The sequence below is a fragment of the Dendrobates tinctorius genome, unplaced genomic scaffold, assembly GCF_039654945.1.
Source record: "Dendrobates tinctorius isolate UK_male_01 unplaced genomic scaffold, ASM3965494v1 ptg000143l, whole genome shotgun sequence".
Lineage (NCBI taxonomy): Eukaryota > Metazoa > Chordata > Amphibia > Anura > Dendrobatidae > Dendrobates > Dendrobates tinctorius.
Window position 1 is genome coordinate 17,982,270 of NW_027361810.1, and position 18,608 is coordinate 18,000,877.

An 18,608-nucleotide genomic window follows, 5' to 3' on the forward strand; every position below is an offset into this window, starting at 1 on the left:
CGCTAGAGTTCTAGTCCTCCTCCTCTCTGAAGAAGCAATGAGATATTTTAAAGAGTGGATGGTGATTCCAGGCAGTGAGAGGGTGAGAGCTGGCTTGTAAGTGGAGAAAGGAGCATATTTCTCCTATAAGATATATCAACAATGTTTTTATATTTCCTTGTTCTATTTTACTAATGCAAAGTTTTTTGAAATAACAGAGACTATTTTTAATGGAAAGCAAAACCAAGAGCTGTGTATGCAAAACAATGTAAAATTTGAAAAACTGTTATGTTGCTTTAATTTTTAATTTTAAATTAATTGAAGACTTAAAAATTGGTTTAAAAGTCTAAAAGATGGATTTACCCTTTAATGCAAATCAAAATCATTGAATTAATTCATTTTTAGAACATTTAAGCTGAATGCTTGAAGTTTTGTCACAGTGTAACCAATCCATACAACATAATTAATATATGAGGGGGCACACATGCTTGTTACTGTCAGGATAACATTGCGAATGATTGATCTCCGTATTGACAGCTTTCATTGAAATCTCGATGATGTATCTCTGTCATGTGTCTCGCAAAGGATCAGCTCGGAACATAACAAATTCTGTTTGCAGTTGTGACGGGGTTTTCGATGTGTGGCTCTTCAACAAGGGCACTAGACAATGTCAACCACAACCAAATGCAATGCGAGCAAGAATATATACAACACAGCTTAAATTTTCTAAGGCTAGTTTCACATTTGCTCTTTTGAGCGCAGTAACGGCCTGCGCACGGCAGCTGCTAAGCCCCGCCCCCCACCGCGCCTCCGCCTGTAGCTCCGCCTACCGGCACATGACGCTGCATCCGTCCTGCGTCCTCTATCTTTATCACTGGGGCGCAGGCCGTGCGCAGTATGCGTTTCGCGGTGCATGAGTCCTTTTCACAGTGCGCCGAGCGCAACCAAACTGCAGCAGGTTGCGTTTGACGCTGGTCGGCGCACCGTCAAAAGGACGCATGCGCCGCCAAACGCATACTGCGCACGGCCTGCACCCCCAGTGATAAAGATAGAGGACGCAGGACGCATGCAGACTCATGCGCCGGTAGGCGGAGCTACCGGCGGAGGTGCGGCAGGGGGTGGGGCTTAGCGGCGGCCGTGCGCAGGCCGTCACTGCGCTCAAAAGCACAAATGTGAAACTAGCCTTACACACCTGGAACCAGGTAGATCAGTTTAAAAAAAAAATAAAGTTACAAGTAAAACACTATTTAAGAAAACAAACTTAGAAGCAATCCAGAAATATCCCGATACAGTAATCCAATATAACTTAATCCGTTGAGACGTAATTTTTAGTCTCTCAGGGTTAAGACAAAGTATAAAAAAATACAGAAGTCCTAGAGTTGACCTACATATTTCGGCAGGATATGTCTTATTCATGGTCAACTGTCTTATGTTCACTATGACGGAACGAATGACAATAAATATTGTGGGATTCTTTGCATTGCTGGATTTTTTTCTAAAACTTTTGGGGACCCAGGTTGATGTCTATGCAAGATGTGAGTCCTCAACATCCTAGTGGAGAGCTGACTTTGGTAAATGTTCATAGATGAGAAAACTGGATCATAATTAAATTAAAAAAAAATCTAAAAAAAATTTGATCCAAATTGTCAATTAAGATCATCTATATGGGAACCAATTTTTAATAAAATTTTAATTGGTGTTCTGAAATGGACTGTCCAACTTACAGAACAATCCTGCATAAAACAGGTCTGTTGAAAAACGTAGATGATACAATCATACCTGGCCCTGAAGTGCAATGTTTAACGGTAGCCCTGTTAATGATTTGGTCATGGAATGAGTGATACATCAGGACATGAGACAATTCCTAAAAATTTTAGGTATATTAAAGGGGACATATTGGACAATCTTTTACATAGAAAAACATCTACAGTTTTGAAGGAACAAGATGGTTGGTCAACTGATTTTTTTGCCGAAGAGCTTAGCAACTTCCAGTTTCCATCTTAATGTAGTAATTCCAGATATTAAAGTTGCAATTCCTTAGTGTATGTTTAAAGCACCACTCCAGTGATTTCTGTTTTTAAGCATTAAAGTGGCGCTTTAAATGTAAGTCCCCTACCTCCCGGTCATATACTCACCCTCTGAAGTATTCACCATTTTTCAGCATTGCTCCAGGCCTGTGGCGCCATCTTGTCACAGTAGCTTCTGACTGGCTGGAAGTCATAAGCTACATATCAAGCTCTGAATGAGAGTCTATGTGAGCCAGAATGAGGCTTTCATGAACTTTTACTGAACAGTGACCTCTGCGCCGTTCTATGAAACACTGGAACTGCCGGCAGGTCACTTTTAGCTGCAGACAGACGGGAGCGGTGGCGAAAACAGATGAAAAAGTCAGAAAGTGAGTATGGGACAGTGGAGCAGGAGACTTGCATTTGAAGCAGTGCAAAAAAAGAAAACTGCTGGAGTGGTGCATTAACAATATTGGAGAGTTTGTTGTTTTCCATCTTTCAAGGTCTAAAGCATTGTTTCCCTAACTCCAGTCCTCACGGTCCCCAAAAGATCATGTTTTCAGAATTTCCTCAGTATTGCACAGGTGAGATATGTCATCAAGACGTCAGAAACTGTGCAATACTAAGAAAATCCTGAAAAAGTGATCTGTTAGGGGCTTTGAGTACTACAGTTTGGGAATCAATGGTGTAAAGCTATGTTCTTCTATCTGTTTCCACCTGCTCTTTCTCATCCTCGTCTGACTCTCCGTCTAGTCGCGCCTTCATATGTCGTTGTTGACAATATTTACTGTTTTCCATTCTGGCCATGACACCAATAAGCCATATTTATTAGGAATTGCTAACTTTTCCTTTGCTGTTTTTCCAGGAACTTTAATTCTCATATCCACCAGAAGAGATCATTAAGGGCAAAACCTTAATGTAGACCATAAAAAGTAATTATTAGGACATCTTAGCTGGATCCTTTTTTTTACAAGAATCCAAAGCATCTTCTGAAGCTCACACGCTGGTCTACAAATAGTTCTTGTGCTCTCCTTTTCATCTTAAACATTGTGCATCTCGATTCATTGAGAGCAGCCAAGTAGAAAAGAACAAACAGTTTCCAGGCAACCGGCATTGATTGAAGATTGCAAAACAACTTAGATGATTTATATATTGCATACACGCATGCCAGTATAGAAAGAGAAGCCGGGTGGAGGGGGGTTGGAAATCACTCATTCCTTCACTTTTCCAATGTCTTATTAATTTTTCCATTACACCCATTTTCCAGAAGGATTGACATTTTACATACCTGTGTCCTTAAAGGCATGAATTTGTGCAGGTTTACTCCAACACGATCAACCACAGAAGTAAAAATAAAATGAATGAGTATGAAGGAAAATAATTGATTTTCATTTCAAGCAAATTCATGTTAAAATGTGTTACTATGGGGCAAAAAAAATGGTGGGCCAAAAACTATGGAGGTTTACCCAAGCAGAGAGGAAGCTTCAGATCTTATTTACGAGATCCAGCTTGTGTTCAGAGACTTAAGGGCCCTTTACACGTAGCGATATCGCTAGCGATATCGCTAAAGCGTCACCAATTCCGTGACGCAGCAGCGATATCACTAGCGATATCACTACATGTGATACTCACCTCTGACCGGCTCCCCTGCTGGTTATCGTTGATCGCACGAGATCGGCCTGGTCCATTTCTAGTTGTCGGCTTCCTGCTGACGCCGACGAGCGAGCCATGGACGCGGGCGGAAGATGGTGATTATCGCCGCGTCTGAAAGGTAAGTACGATCGCCGACCGCTGCTGCATCGCTAGCGAGATCTGCCTGTGTGGCAGCTCACTAGCGACCATATAGAGATACACCAGAGATCCTGACCGGGTCGTATCGTTGTCGGGATCGCTGGTGCATCGCTAAATGTAAAGGGGCCTTAACAGGTAATTCTCCATTGGGAAAAAACTATGCAAATTTGCTCTCATCCAGAAGGAAGAAAACTATTTCACAATGGCCAAACCAAACACTGATCTGTAGACATCTGCTTCAGGCTCTCCCACTGTCAGTAGACAACTGGGTCTTGGGTGCCTGCATGAGATACCTCTGCCATATTAGATCAGAGAAGAACAAAGGATCAGACTTGTTCAAACTCTTGTAAAACACAATTGTAGGATCTTTTTGATATTATTATTATTATTATTATTATTATTATTATTATTATTATGCATTTATATAGCGCCATTTATTCCATGGCACTTTACATGTGAAAAGGGGAAATATAGACAAGTATAATAAACATGTGTAAGACAAGGGACACACAAGTACATAAGGAGAGGGGACCCTGCCCGCGAGGGCTCACAGTCTACAGGGATAGGTGAGGATACAGTAGGAGAGGGTATTTATCTAGTCTTGGCAAATCAACAACTTAATCTAGATATTGAAAGCCATTATGTCTCTTTATGGACTCATACTGATGTCTAGATCCTTATAACTCAACCCTTTCACCTCAAAGATCAAGAATGACTGGAACATAATCAATAAGTGAGTCTTCCATTTGATCGAGTATAAAGGTTCCATATTGGGGACTGAGATTCCTTTGGAGTCAATCCGAGTCCGATAATACATTTTTAGTGTGAATAAATATGGTAAAATTGTGGGAATCGCATTGAGTTGAATCAAATTTGACTACAAAATTTTGCAATCTGATTTGCACAAATTTAGTAAAATTACAGTCAAATATCATTCTGCTGGATTGCAGCGGGACAGGAGGAAGGGGTTTAAAATACTTATTTGGTCTTAATGTTTCTTCTTTGGTGCAGTCACCGGCGTAGTCTTCACTAAGTCATCTTTGGCATTTTTTAGTACTCAGCATCATTAGCATCCATTAAACTGACTGAGCAACATAACGTAATAATAATGCTGCATATTCAGTGCAGGAACACAAGTTCTGGAAAATTCCAAAAAGACCCAGTGATGGAAGACACCTAAGATGGCCCAGTGGAGACTTCACTAATGACCCAACCAAAAAGACAAACAGAGTGGAGCTGTACTATATAATGAGTTTTCTTTTTTTTTGCCATATGTATTTTTATTCTTTGGGGTCTGTAGAGGCCCCGGAGCGTAACAATTTACAATGAATTCTCATAGAATAAATCCAATATGAAGGGAATTTCCTGGCTTTATTTCAGAAAACTTGAATTTTGTCAGAATCGCTCGTTACTAATTAAAAAAAATCTAATCCCTTAAAGAGTTATTACCCAAAAAACAAAGTTATTCTGTATCTATCAGATAATATGCTGATTGGTGGAGGTCCAATCACTGGGACTCTCAGCGATCACTAAATCGAGGTCCTGGAACCCCTGGGAATGGGGTTCTGCAGCCCTATTCTGAATGGTGCAGATGTGTGTAAATTCTCAATGCCTGCTCTATTCATTGACTATGGGACTGCCATAAATAGCCAAGTGCTGCATTCAGTAACTCTATAGACAATGAATGGAGCAGAGACTAAGAATGCTTTGCTTTATTCAAGACAGAGCAGCGCTGCCCCAATCTTAGGGTCAGTAATCAGTAAGTTGTCTCCTATCCTATGAATAGAATTTTTTTTTTGAATGGGGGGTTAATCCTTTAATGGGATACAGAATGGAAAGGACATTAAATGTGCAAAAAAGTAAAAAAAGTAAAAAATTAATTATCTGCGTGACTCTAGTAACCTTAGTTTGATAACTTTTTTCCAAAATGAACTGTAATAAATGATATAACAGGAGCAAACCAACTCTTGTAGATACTGTATATATATAGAGAGAGATTGTGCTATAAAACAACATACAGCATGAAACAGAGACTTATACAACAAATGAAAATATAAAAAGTGTTATTAATGTGTGTTATAAACGGGAATATTTGACTAATGGGTGTTTAAAAAACATATTATGATTAGTGTTGAGCATTCCGATACCGCAAGTATCGGGTATTGGCCGATACTGAGTTCCGATACTTTTTAGCATATCGAATACCGGAATCGGAAGTTCCCATAATGCTATGAGCCAGTTTGATTTGATTCAGCCAATGACAATCTTCAGAAGTGTGGGCACATCCTGTTAGGCATGTAGGCATGTTAACTAATGGCATGGCTGTGATTGGCTGCTGAAATGATGTCATGATGCACTATAAAAGCCGCTGCTGCTGCCATTTCAGGTTCACTCTGCTGTGAATTCAGTTAGGGACAGGCTGCTGTTCAAGACTGTGAGGGACAGTTAGAGAGCGATTTTACAAATCACATTGTGCTTTACCCAGGCTACATTCTCAATAAGTGTAGCTTTCTTTTTCCTTGTAGCAGTGTTCACAGCTGTCTGCAAGGTCTGTGTGAGTGCAGCTCACGCTGAGTAGTGTGTCCTGCAGCCACGTCAGGTTGTAGGCCGCTCAGCGTGTGTCACTGCCTCATATATATTTTTCTTTTTTTGCTGCTCATTTTTCATTCTCCTATTAGTGTGCATCCATCCGTATCCATATACGTTGGTTGCAAACACTATAGGAGTAGACAGCGGAGCCTCTCTGCAGCCTTTCAGTGCTAGTGCCCAGTTTGCTGCACTGTTCACAGCTGTCTGAGAGGTCTCTGTGTGTGAGTGCAGCTCATGCTGTAGTGTGTCCTACAGCTACGTCTGGTTGTAGGCCGCTCAGTGTGCGTCACTGCCTCACACATATTTTTCTTTTATTGCAGCTCATTTTTCATTCTCCTATTAGTGTGCATCCATCCGTATCCATCTACATTGGTTGGTTGCAAACACTATATAGGAGTAGATAGAGGAGCCTTTTTTCTGGCTTGTGCCCTTCAGCTGCAGCCAGATTAGTATTACCCTAATTTTTGGAGCCTCATCTTTTGCACTGTAGGTTACCTTCCTGCATTGTAATAGCTCCAAAAAGTTTGTGATACTATCGCTTTCAAATCTTTGGTCACATCCTTTTAGTTTTTTTGAAAAAACAAAAAAACAAAATAAAGTTCACCAAACACTCCATTTGACAGTTGTGTAGGCCACATTAGCTCATATTAAAGTGTAGTCCACACACACACTTCATAAAATTAGTGTTTCTTATACCTGTTACCAGCTTTTCATGAATAAGCACACTAAGCCCCCCTTTGTACTTTTCTGCCTATCTTTATCAGTCTACCAAGATGAAGAAGGCAGGGAGTAAGGCACGTGGGCGTGGGTGTGGAGTTTCAGCAGGGAGAGGACGTGGGGATTCTGTGCCTGCTGCGGGCACCAGTGAGTCAGCATCCCCCAGTTTTAGCAGGCAACAGTCCTTTATGCGCAGCTTTGTAGGACCTCACCGTACACCACTGCTGCGGGAGGAACAAATTGAAGCCGTTGTCGGATGGAAGGCAGCTAACGCATCGACTTCAATGACTTCCACGCCCTCTCAGGGCCATAGCACTGAAGAGCAACCATCTGTCTCTTCACCACCTGCCAAAGTGCCCAGGCAGTCAGAGAGCCCTGGACAGGAGCCATCACAGTCTCTACTTCTGTTCTCTGAATCTGTTGGCTTGGAAAGAGGGGGCCAGCCAAGCAGCATTCAAGAATGTGAAGAGGGAGTATGCAGTGATGCGCAACTTCTTTGTCCCTCTGAATCTGAAGAGGCGGGTGGGCCAGTGCCTATGGTCAGCACACCTCAGTATGCATCAGATGATGACGAGACTCAGGTGCCACTTTCTGGGGCATACAGTGCTGGCGAGACAACCCAGGAGAAGCAGGTGTTTGAAGAGGGGAGTGTAGATGATGAGATCCTTGACCCATCATGGCATGAGGAACAGGAAGGTGGTGGGAGCAGCACTGAGGAAGAGATTCCCCGAACGGCCAAAACAGGAGGGAGAGGGAGGGAGCAGACTTGGTTGCCTGTAGCCTCCACATCGGCACCCGTTAGGAGCATTCCTCTTCCAAAAGCCAAAACGGGTGCTCCCAAGACTTGCAGTGCGTGGTCCTTTTTTGACACAGTTGCAGATGACATTTGCTTTGTCAAATGCAAGCTGTGTCATCAGGAAGTCAAAAGAGGGAAAAATGTCAGCAACCTCAATACCATAAATATGTGGAAACATGTGCGGACCAAGCACGAGCTGGAGTTACACAGACACACTGAAGACGTAGGCCAACGTACAGCACCACCTACCACCTCTTCAGCTCGTGTTGGGGCCTCTTCCTCCAGCTCACACACAGCTGGTTCGGCTTCCTCACAGGATTGCCAAGGAAGAACCTCTGGCACTGTTGTCCGGAGACCCAGTGACATTCCACCCACAGCACCACGTTCCCAGTCATCCTCACACTCCCAGGCCACTCTACAGCCATCAGTAGCACAGGCATGGGATAAAAGGTGGCCGTACTCGGCAAACCATCCCCGAGCACAGGCTCTGAATGCTGGCATTGCCAAACTACTGGCCCTTGAAATGCTCTCATTCAGGCTGGTGGAGACTGACACCTTCCGGAACTTCATGGCATTGGCAGTCCCACAATACACCGTGCCCAGCCACTTTTATTTCAGCAGGCAAGCCGTCCCTGCCCTGCAAAAGCATGTGGAGGGAAAATAAAACATGCGCTACTAAACGCCGTCAGTAGCAAGGTCCACCTGACCACCGATGCGTGGACCAGTAACCATAGACAGGGATAATACCTTTCCCTCACTGCCCATTGTCTCAATGTTGTGGAGCCGGGTACAGATCTGGAGAGTGGCGCTGTACGTGTTCTGCCAACTCAACGGATTGCAGGAATCCAGTCTGTACACTTTGACTCCTCCTCCTACTCAAGTTCCTCAGAAACAGCGCTGCAGGAGCCTGTTACGACCAATATGAGAACAGCCGTGGCCAAACATCAACAGGCCGTACTCAAATTAATTTCTTTGGGGAATCGAAGCCACACAGCGCAGGAGCTCTGGAATGCTATCATGCAGGACAGCGACGTGTGGTTTGTGCCAGGGAATCTCCAGCCAGGCTTGGTAGTGTGTGACAATGGCCAAAATCTGGTGGCAGCTCTTGGCCTAGGCAACCTCACTCACATCCCATGTCTGGCACATGTGCTGAACTTGGTTGTGCAGAGCTTTCTGAGGGACTATCCGGATCTTGATGCACTGCTGCACAAGGTCCGCATAGAGTGCGCTCACTTGCAGCGTTCCAGCATGGCAAGATCGCACCTTGCTGCTCTGCAGCGCCGATTACGCCTTCCGGAACATCGCATCATATGTGACCTACCCACCAGGTGGAATTCAACGTTACATATGTTGGAGCGGTTGTGTGAGCAGCAGGCAGCAGTAATGGAGCTGCTGCATCAGGCGCAAACAAGTCGCACTGTGCGCCGGTCACACTTCAGCACCACAGAGTGGGCCTCTATGAAGGACATCTGCCTCGTTTTTGCGTGCCTTCGATGATTCCACACGGATGGCGAGTGCAGGTGATGCACTAGTCACTAGTAGTGGGAATGTGAACAGAGCAGGAGACATTGCCGGACACACATCAGGGAAACAGCTGACGTTACTGAACCCCAGTAACACAGGAACAAGTTTTGATTGTGCAGATGCCACTTCTGAGCAGCAACTGGCAGGGTTGGAGGCCAGGGGAAATACTAGAGACAGAGTGGAGCCAGAGGCCTAGTTGGAGCACGTTTAAAATCAGTAGTAGTCTACAACAGACATTAAACTTGATGAAATTAGGCCTCAGCCTACACCCTGATTGACCCTGGGCTCCAACATCGCCAGTTGCTGCTCAGAAGTGTCTTTGGCACGGGCACTCCATCCTGCCCATCCTGGTTCCAGCAAGCCTGCTGTTTCCGGGTAGTGTTAACGTCACTTTGCCACCGACTCGTTGTCCGGTCGTGCTGCGATCGGGTTAGCCGAGTCTATGGTGCCTGCAGTTTAGGTGCTTCCTATGTGGGCTGCGGGTTCTGGTAATAAAGGCTGGTTCCGTAGTGCCAATAGGACAAGCACCCCCTGTAGGACTGTGGGTTTCCGTAACTGCGGCTTGCTCGTGGCCTGGCAACTTTGTTAATCATGGGTACCTTCTGCTACCCATCCGGGTTCCAGCACCGTCAGCTGGTTCTCGGCAGTGCCTTTGGCTGTGGTGCCTCCTTCTCGGTATCCAAGTTCCAGCAACGTCTGCTGGTTCTTGGTAGTGCTTTGAAGCACAGGTACCTCCTGCTTAGAAACCATGTTCCAGCACCGTCAGCTGGTCCACAGTTGTGCCATTGGTTCTTGTACCTTCTGCTGCCAATCTGGGTTCCAGCACCATCAGCTGGTTCTCGGTAGTTCCATTGACTCTTGTAGCTTCTGCTACCCATCCGGGTTCCAGCACCATCAGCTGGTTCTCGGCAGTGTCTTTGGCACGGGTACTCCCTCCTGCCCATCCTGGTTCCAGCACACCTGCTGTTTCCAGGTAGTATCAACGTCACTTTGCCACCAATACGTTGTCCTGTCGTGTTGCGGTCGGGTTAGCCGAGTCTACGGTGCCTGCTGTTTAGGTGCTTCCTATGTGGGTTGCGGGTTCTGGTAATAATGGCTGGTTCCGTAGTGCCAATAGGACAAGCACCCCCTGTAGGACTGTGGGTTTCCGTAACTGCGGACTGCTCGCGGCCTTGCAACTTTGTTTATTATGGGTACCTTCTGCTACCCATCCGGGTTCCAGCACCGTCAGCTGGTTCTCGGCAGTGCCTTTGGCCGAGGTGCCTCCTTCTCGGTATCCGAGTTCCAGCAACGTCTGCTGGTTCTTGGTAGTGCTTTGTAGCACAGGTACCTCCTGCTTAGAAACCGTGTTCCAGCACCGTCAGCTGGTCCACGGTTGTGCCATTGGCTCTTTATCCTTCTGCTGCCACTCTGGGTTCCAGCACCGTCAGCTGGTTCTCGGTAGTTCCATTGACTCTTGTAGCTTCTGCTACCCATCCGGGTTCTAGCACTGTCAGCTGCTTCTCGGCACTGTCTTTGGCACGGGTACTCCCTCCTGCCCAGCCTGGTTCCAGCATGCCTGCTGTTTCCGGGGAGTGTCAACGTCACTTTGCCACCAATACGTTGTCCTGTCGTGTTGCGGTTGGGTTTGCCGAGTCCATGGTGCCTGCAGTTTAGGTGCTTCCTATGTGGGCTGCGGGTTCTGGTAATAAAGGCTGGTTCCGTAGTGCCAATAGGACAAGCACCCCCTGTAGGACTGTGGGTTTCGGTAACTGTGGCCTGCTTGCGGCCTTGCAACTTTGTTTATCATGGGTACCTTCTGCTACCCATCCGGGATCCAGCACCGTCAGCTGGTTCTCGGCAGTGCCTTTGGCCGAGGTGCCTCCTTCTCGGTATCTGAGTTCCAGCAATGTCTGCTGGTTCTTGGTAGTGCTTTGTAGCACAGGTTCCTCCTGCTTAGAAACCGTGTTCCAGCACCATCAGCTGGTCCACGGTTGTGCCATTGGCTCATGTTCCTTCTGCTGCCCCTCCGGGTTCCAGCACCGTCAGATGGTCCTCGCTAGTTCCATTGGCTCTTGCAGCTTCTGCTACCCATCCGGGTTCCAGCACCATCAGCTGGTTCTCAGCAGTGCCTTTGGCCGAGGTGCCTCCTTCTCGGTATCCGAGTTCCAGCAACGTCTGCTGGTCCTTGGTAGTGCTTTATAGCACAGGTACCTCCTGCTTAGAAACCGTGTTCCAGCACCGTCAGCTGGTCCACGGTTGTGCCATTGCCTCTCGTTCCTTCTGCTGCCCCTCCGGGTTCCTGCACCGTCAGCTGGTCCTCGCTAGTTCCATTTGCTCTTGCAGCTTCTGCTACCCATCCAGGTTCCAGCACCGTCAGCTGGTTCTTGGCAGTGCCTTTGGCCTAGATGCCTCCTTCTCGGTATCCGAGTTCCAGCAATGTCCGCTGGTCCTTGGTAGTGCTTTCTAGCACAGGTACCTCCTGCTTAGTAACCGCGTTCCAGCACCGTCAGCTGGTCCACAGTTGTGCCATTGGCTCTTGTTCCTTATGCTGCCCCTCCAGGTTCCAGCACCGTCAGCTGGTCCTCGCTAGATCCATTTGCTCTTGTTCCTTCTGCTAACCATCCGGGTTCCAGTACCGTCAGCTGGTTCTCAGCAGTTCCTCAGCCTTCTTGTACCTTCTGCTACTTTTCCAAGTTCGAGCTTGTGGAAATGGTTTTTGGTTCTCACTCTGGATATCCCTGACGACAACCCAGAAGACGACGACCCTGAAGACCACACCGAAGAAGAGCAAAAAGATGACCCTGAAGAAGATGACCAAGAGGACAAAGAACATGAAGACAACCACCAAGATGCAGAACAACAAGAGACAGAAGACCGAGAAGCAGAAAAACCAAAAGCAGACGAACATTACGCATAAGACTAAAAATCAGAGCAAATGATATTGTCTAAATTATAAGCAGAAGAAGACTAAGCAGTGTATGGGGGTGAGTCCGTTCCTCCTCGTGGTGCCCCTGGAAAATGCCTGCTGCTGCAGGCCAAACTGAACGCAGACAAATCCTGTTGTAAATCTTTTGTGACAGGCAGAAAGGAAGGTGTAATCTTCAAACTTTTATACATAACAACTACAGGAATGACTGTCACAAATAAGAATTTGATGAAGAAGAAGAATAGGAAGAAGATGAAGAAGTAGAATATGAAGAAGAATAATAGTTGAATAAGAAAAATATGAAGAATGTAAAAAAAAGAATAATAGGAAGAAGGTGAAGAAGAAGAAGATGAATAAGGTGAAGAAGAAGTTGATGAAAAAGATGCTGCAGCTGAGGATGATGGAGAAAGTGTGGGAGAAGTAAAAAAGAAGGTGAAGAGCATGGAAGTAGTGAAACATACATATCTGACAAAATATAAAAGAGGTTAACATAGTCAATAACTTTGTAACTCCGAACGTCTTTAAAAAAAAAATTAATTCCTGCTATTCCATTTGATTGGGCTAAACCTCTATGGCTTTAATGTCTCCTACACCTCCCACAATACATTCTACATTATTATTAGTTGTTTTTCTTCATGTAGAATTAACCTACAAGGAAAGAAAGGGTTTTTTTTAATTCCGATATTTCTGTCCCATTGACTTGAATGGGACTTCCGGGATCGGAATCGGCGATACCCGATACTTTTTGGATATCGGCCGATCCAATCCGATCAGATATTTTTCAATATCGGGTGGTATCGCTCAACACTAATTATGATACATGTACATGACATACGGAATTGCTGTGTATGGTAATATCAGCAAAGCACATGTAAAAGATCAGATCAGTAGTATTGTAATACATATTAAAGATTCTGGAATAATTGGCAATTTGACAATCAAAGAGATATTTCCAGTTTAGACATGTGAGGCATATGCCATAAGTCTGATAGATTTTGATTTTGGAAAAAAAAAAAGAAAATGATAACTAAATATTATTTTCCCCTATTCCCACACAACAACTTTAATCATATGTAAAAATCTAATATATCGGAAAGATAATGAGATTTTACAAATTAATGTCCTTACCACAAGATGCCGACTCGTCAGATCTGTCCCCACAGTCGTCCTCTTGGTCACACAACCATGATTTTGATATACAGCGTCCATTAGTACAAGAGAACTGTTGAGCTTGACAAGTCCGTGCTACAGAAGAAAATACACAATGATATGTTAATTCCATGTTAAAATCCAAAATGCCCAGTTATTGATCATTGCTAGTTGATGGTAGCTTGTTTTCACCAATTTTACAGGCTGAATTTCTGCAGTCGCTGCAATGTGCACACTGTCAGGATTCCACTCTGTTGCCTGCTGGAGGAGCTATCACATGACTGCTCATATGCAATTTGCATACTGGAGATATTATGCCACTACTTTTTCTGCTGGGCAAGGATGTGATTATGACGACATGCGGGCTGTGCTCACAGAAAGGATGTGATCCGGAGAGTATAAACAAGGTTTTCCAATTTACTAACGCGCTTTGGTGCCCTTTTCATGGTAAAAAAAACAACTTTGTTTGTCCATTGCCAAATCACATTGTTAAATGAAAAACATTGATTAAGCCCTCCGGATCTCATCCTGTGCATTATCGCAAACCCATACGTCTTATTAATCTCCACTTTACCAAACTGATACCAAAACGATATTCTCCTCCAGCCACTACTGAGGCTGGAAGCATGGCACACCACACCAGGCTTCTTAAAAGTATTGTGTCCTTACACAACCCTTGCAAGTGAGCGCTACAATCACCCTCACCCAATCTTACTCCTTACGTTTCTGCCTTATCTATGCCCATTTGTCCCATCCAGATCTTCCCCCTAATTTTCCTGCTTCTCTCATTGTTCTGTTGAGAGAGCATATGAGAAACTAACCAGCACATGATATGATAACCACTCCAGAAGGCAAAAAAATCAGATCCTGACAGTGTACCTAATGCACACCGATAGGATTTGACAATCTGCAGTCACATAGAGTGACTGCAGAAATTTATTTTTGGCCTTGAATACCCTTTAAGCTGGATTACCCCTTTAAGTATTCAAAAAAACACAAGTCTTAATAAACCTTATTAAATATTTGCAAATTTGTTGTAGCTTTTACTGTTTGATGCCTTTTGGGATGTTTTTGTATTTTTGTGTTTTGTTTTGCTTTGATGCAAATTGAATTTTAAGTGTTTCATTTAGAAAAGATAGTGTTGTAATTTGCTTAAATGCTAATTTAATGTTTTAGAAAGCAAAAAGAAAAGAATTTGAAAATCAATAACGTTATAAATGAGTTTTTGTGTTTATTTTGCTATTATTAAAAATTGAACATATAGGCTAGAAAAGCAAAATAAACTAAAACAATCTGCGCTCTTGTTAATATCTGTAAATAGCAAAAATTAACAAAACAAAATTGTACTGCTTCCAAGTTTCCCTAAATGTCAAAAGTTTATGCAAATCACAGCTGACCATTGTTTTTTTCTATTTGATTTTATAATCATTATACCTTTTAAAGAAACATAAGACCAATGGGGTTAACCTTTAAATCAACATTTTGCTTGTCTTCATAATGCCGTAGACTGAATACTTAATGCCACTGAGATTTTAACAAATATGGAACCAGCACAACCTAAAGGGATGGTTGATTATTCTATCTGCATTAAAATGGTGGTGACTTAACATTTTTATGTAAAAAAGGCAACAAAATAATAAAAATACCGCCTGACTTATAATGAATTATAACAACAGGAGACTGTTACTTTTTTGATAGAAACTACCTATTGCTGTACCATCTAGATCATATTTATAGATTATGCAGCCTGAACCCACACCTAAATACTGTCATGATCCAGTCCAGAGTTTATTTTCTGCTGTCCTTTCTCTGGATTGGTCATGCGGGGGTTAATCTCTTGGCCTCGATCTGGAGCTAGCTGGGATATTTCAGTCCAACACTGCCTGCTGACAAGTGTTAGTGATAGCTCTAGCTTACAGTTCAGAGCCTCTGACCCTTGAACCTTGGTGCTCCTACTGCCTTTGACTTGAATCCACGTGTATGACCTGGACTGATCTCTGACCCCATCTCTTGGTATTCATTGCTGCTGCTATGTTCTCTGTCAGGCTTTTGATTCCCCGGCTTGTACCCCGACCAAGTCTTCTGTCTCACGTTTTTGGACCCCGCGTTCATGTTTTGCTTTTTGACCCTTGGTTTGGTATTTTGATTTACATGTATTGCTGCTACTTCTGGCATGTCTGCTCCTGATAGTTTCTGACTCGATTCGTCTTACCATTCAATCATTACCTGTGACACCTGTACGGTTGCTCATTGTTGTTATGCTTAGTGTGCAACCTCTCTTCCCTCACTAGCTTCTCTGGTGGAGGTTTTACTACAAATATCATGGCTAAGGCAGAATAACCCATCAGTTCTCCTCCTGGTACCTTAAAACTTTTCAGCCAACACCCAAGGTCAACATGAAGGCAATGGAAGTGGTGCCTCATTTTTCTTCTACTTCTGCCAATACATAGAACTTAGATTACTTGTTAGTGTGTTTTTTTTTAAGTATTACAAAGCTAGATGATAAGTTTGACTGGAGAGACATCAAGATCAGTATGTGGCACTTATTCTGACATTATAGCTCCAGTGACGAAAAAATTGTCGAGGCATCCTTGGAGTGCACACATTAAAATGCAATTGCATTGATCTTGAAAACTCAAATTCCCTAGTTTTGACAAAGTTTCATACAGAATTGAATGTGAGATTGCAAATCTTCTAGTTGCTCATAAAATATGTGTATAACACTTTGCGATCTCTTAGGACATTACTGAACTCATTAGAGCTTGTTTGTGCAAGCACAGATTAATACTGACTGTAACAACAAAGTAGTATGCAAAAAATAAATATCTATTTTTTAAAACTCTCAATTTTTGAAAGATACACAGTTGAGACTATATTTCTGAAATGTTAAAAATGGCTTGCCCATCTCACAATCCAAGCACACTTTCTGTGACAAACAAGACTTGGTTTCGAGATTTTTGTTTAATTAAAAAAAAAGATTAAAATTAGGACAGAGGAGTTTAAAATTGCCCTCCTTGTTTACAGAGCAATATGAATGAAAGAAATGCTGTTAAGTTGCTGTTTCTGCATTAGAACTCAGATTAATCAATTCACAGTCACACTAAGTGACTCTCAGGTCCAGCATCTCCCTCTATATATATGTGAGTTTTCAGTGGTGTGTGAAATGGTACCAAATCACAAAATGTTTGAATTTGATGGAAATCCTCTAATTTGAAGATATTCGACTCAAGGTTGATTCTCCACAGATCGATCCACTCATCTTTAGCAGCAGGTCACCGTGGCAGCCAGTGAATTGGCTGCAGCAGCCACATGTCCAATGAGATGGGAATAGGGTGTACAGACCTGGTAAGGATGCACAAGTGCTAACCTTTATATGGCGCACATTTTTATCATAAGGGAAAATTTATTCCAAAAAAATACTTCCATACAGATGTAACAGTTCTAAAACAATATGTCCGGGCACAACACATTTAAGCTTGATGCCACTATTTGCGCTGGCCGTGGCACTTCTCCAAGGTTATTTTGAACATTGCTACATCTGTACCAGAAATATTTTGCAGTTCAGATATTAACTTACTTGTATTATGCCGAATTAAAGCCCTTTGATACCTCATACATGACCCCATGTATTACACTGTTCAACTATTTTTTTCAAACATTTTAAAGTAACAAATAATTGTCATAGTAATGAAAGTCATGCCTTGTGCCAATGGATTGAAATAGACGAGAAAAAATATAATTAAAAAAATTGTAATTGATCATACCTTTTAGAAAAATCTATTTAGTTTCAAGGCTTTTAGAACTCCATAGACTGATTACTGCGTTCATTTTTTTTTTACATGTGAATTAAAGAACTTTATGGGGTTTGGAAAGCTTTGTGCTCGAACAATATCAAATTAATTTTTCAATTTACAAGTGATCACTTAAATTTACTAACATTGTGCAGGCTGCTTGATGTTTCTAAGCAAGAAGTATTATGGGATGGTGTTTTAATCATATTTTATAATGGAAATTCTTGGCATAGGTTTCCAGTAAAGAAAAAAGAAAATCTAATGATTTACATTTGTCATAAACAATTAGGCAGCTTCTATTCAGAAAATGTATCCTGGACATTAGAGATCAGTCAATTGATGTGAGGTACCGGCTTTATTATGCAAGTAGGAGGGCACTACGGTGCACCGAGTCATAGACCACACCAACATGCAGTGAACGCCCACATTTGCAAATCAAATAAAAGTAGTTTTTAAATTAACTATTGAGTTAAGATATATTTGCATAGTAAGATTTAAATAGGAGCTAGGTGCCCTATACAAATGTTTAGGCAGCTTAATTACCATTTTGGTGGTCACAGACTCACTTTAAAGAAGTCCAATATCAACAAAAATCTGCCGACAGCACTTCAATGGTTAGATGCACATTCTGGTCCAATGACCCAATTGGAGCATATATCACTAAGTAGAAATAAGAACAGCATCCCTTCCAGGTGATTAAATATTTCCAAAAACTTTATTCTGCCAAGATGCACCATTTCGACCTTTGCAGGTCTTTGTCATGCATGCTTGACAAAGACCTGCAAAGGTCGAAACGTTGCATCTTAGCAGAATAAAGCTTTTGGAAATTTCTAATCACCTGGAAGGGATGCTGTTCTTTTCTTCTACTCATTTTAAAGAAGTGTCAATTGGCACAAATGTTCATTAAAGGGTTCATCCATTTTCATTTGTCTTTAAGGAGCAGATTTGCTCTCTTAAAAATAATAAAAAAATCGGTGTTACTCCCTGCATCGCCTTTGGCCTTTGTTGACAGGTTGCATTGGTGATATCACAACAGACAACTTCTCTTGACTGCTACAGCCAATCATTGGTCTCAGCACTTTTGTGCCATCTACCTCAGCGGAACCCACTGATTGATTGCAGTGGTCATGTTTTATGGTTACATTGTCACCACTGTAGGCATGTTAACAAATACCCGGGGGTACTGACACTGTGGCAGGGCAGGAGAATGCCTGAGTCCGAGCAGGCAAAAAAAATCACTGGAAGTGGATACTCCCTTCAAGTATTTCCTCTTCAGCTTTTTGCTCAAGTGTAAGGAAGAGTTGTAAACGTGCACTGTGACTGTGCCCTAAAACATCAGGGGTCTGTCCATATTCTGC

At 43.0% G+C, this 18,608-nt stretch overlaps 1 protein-coding gene across 1 annotated transcript in view; it reads right to left on the minus strand.

The window, feature by feature from the left end:
- LRP1B (LDL receptor related protein 1B) overlaps positions 1–18,608 on the minus strand; it is a 1,871,059-nt gene that overhangs the window by 721,122 nt on the left and 1,131,329 nt on the right. Inside the window, exon 18 of the mRNA XM_073545568.1 lies at positions 13,439–13,555. Within this exon, the coding sequence (XP_073401669.1) occupies positions 13,439–13,555 (117 nt within the window). The remainder of the gene's footprint in view (positions 1–13,438; positions 13,556–18,608) is intronic.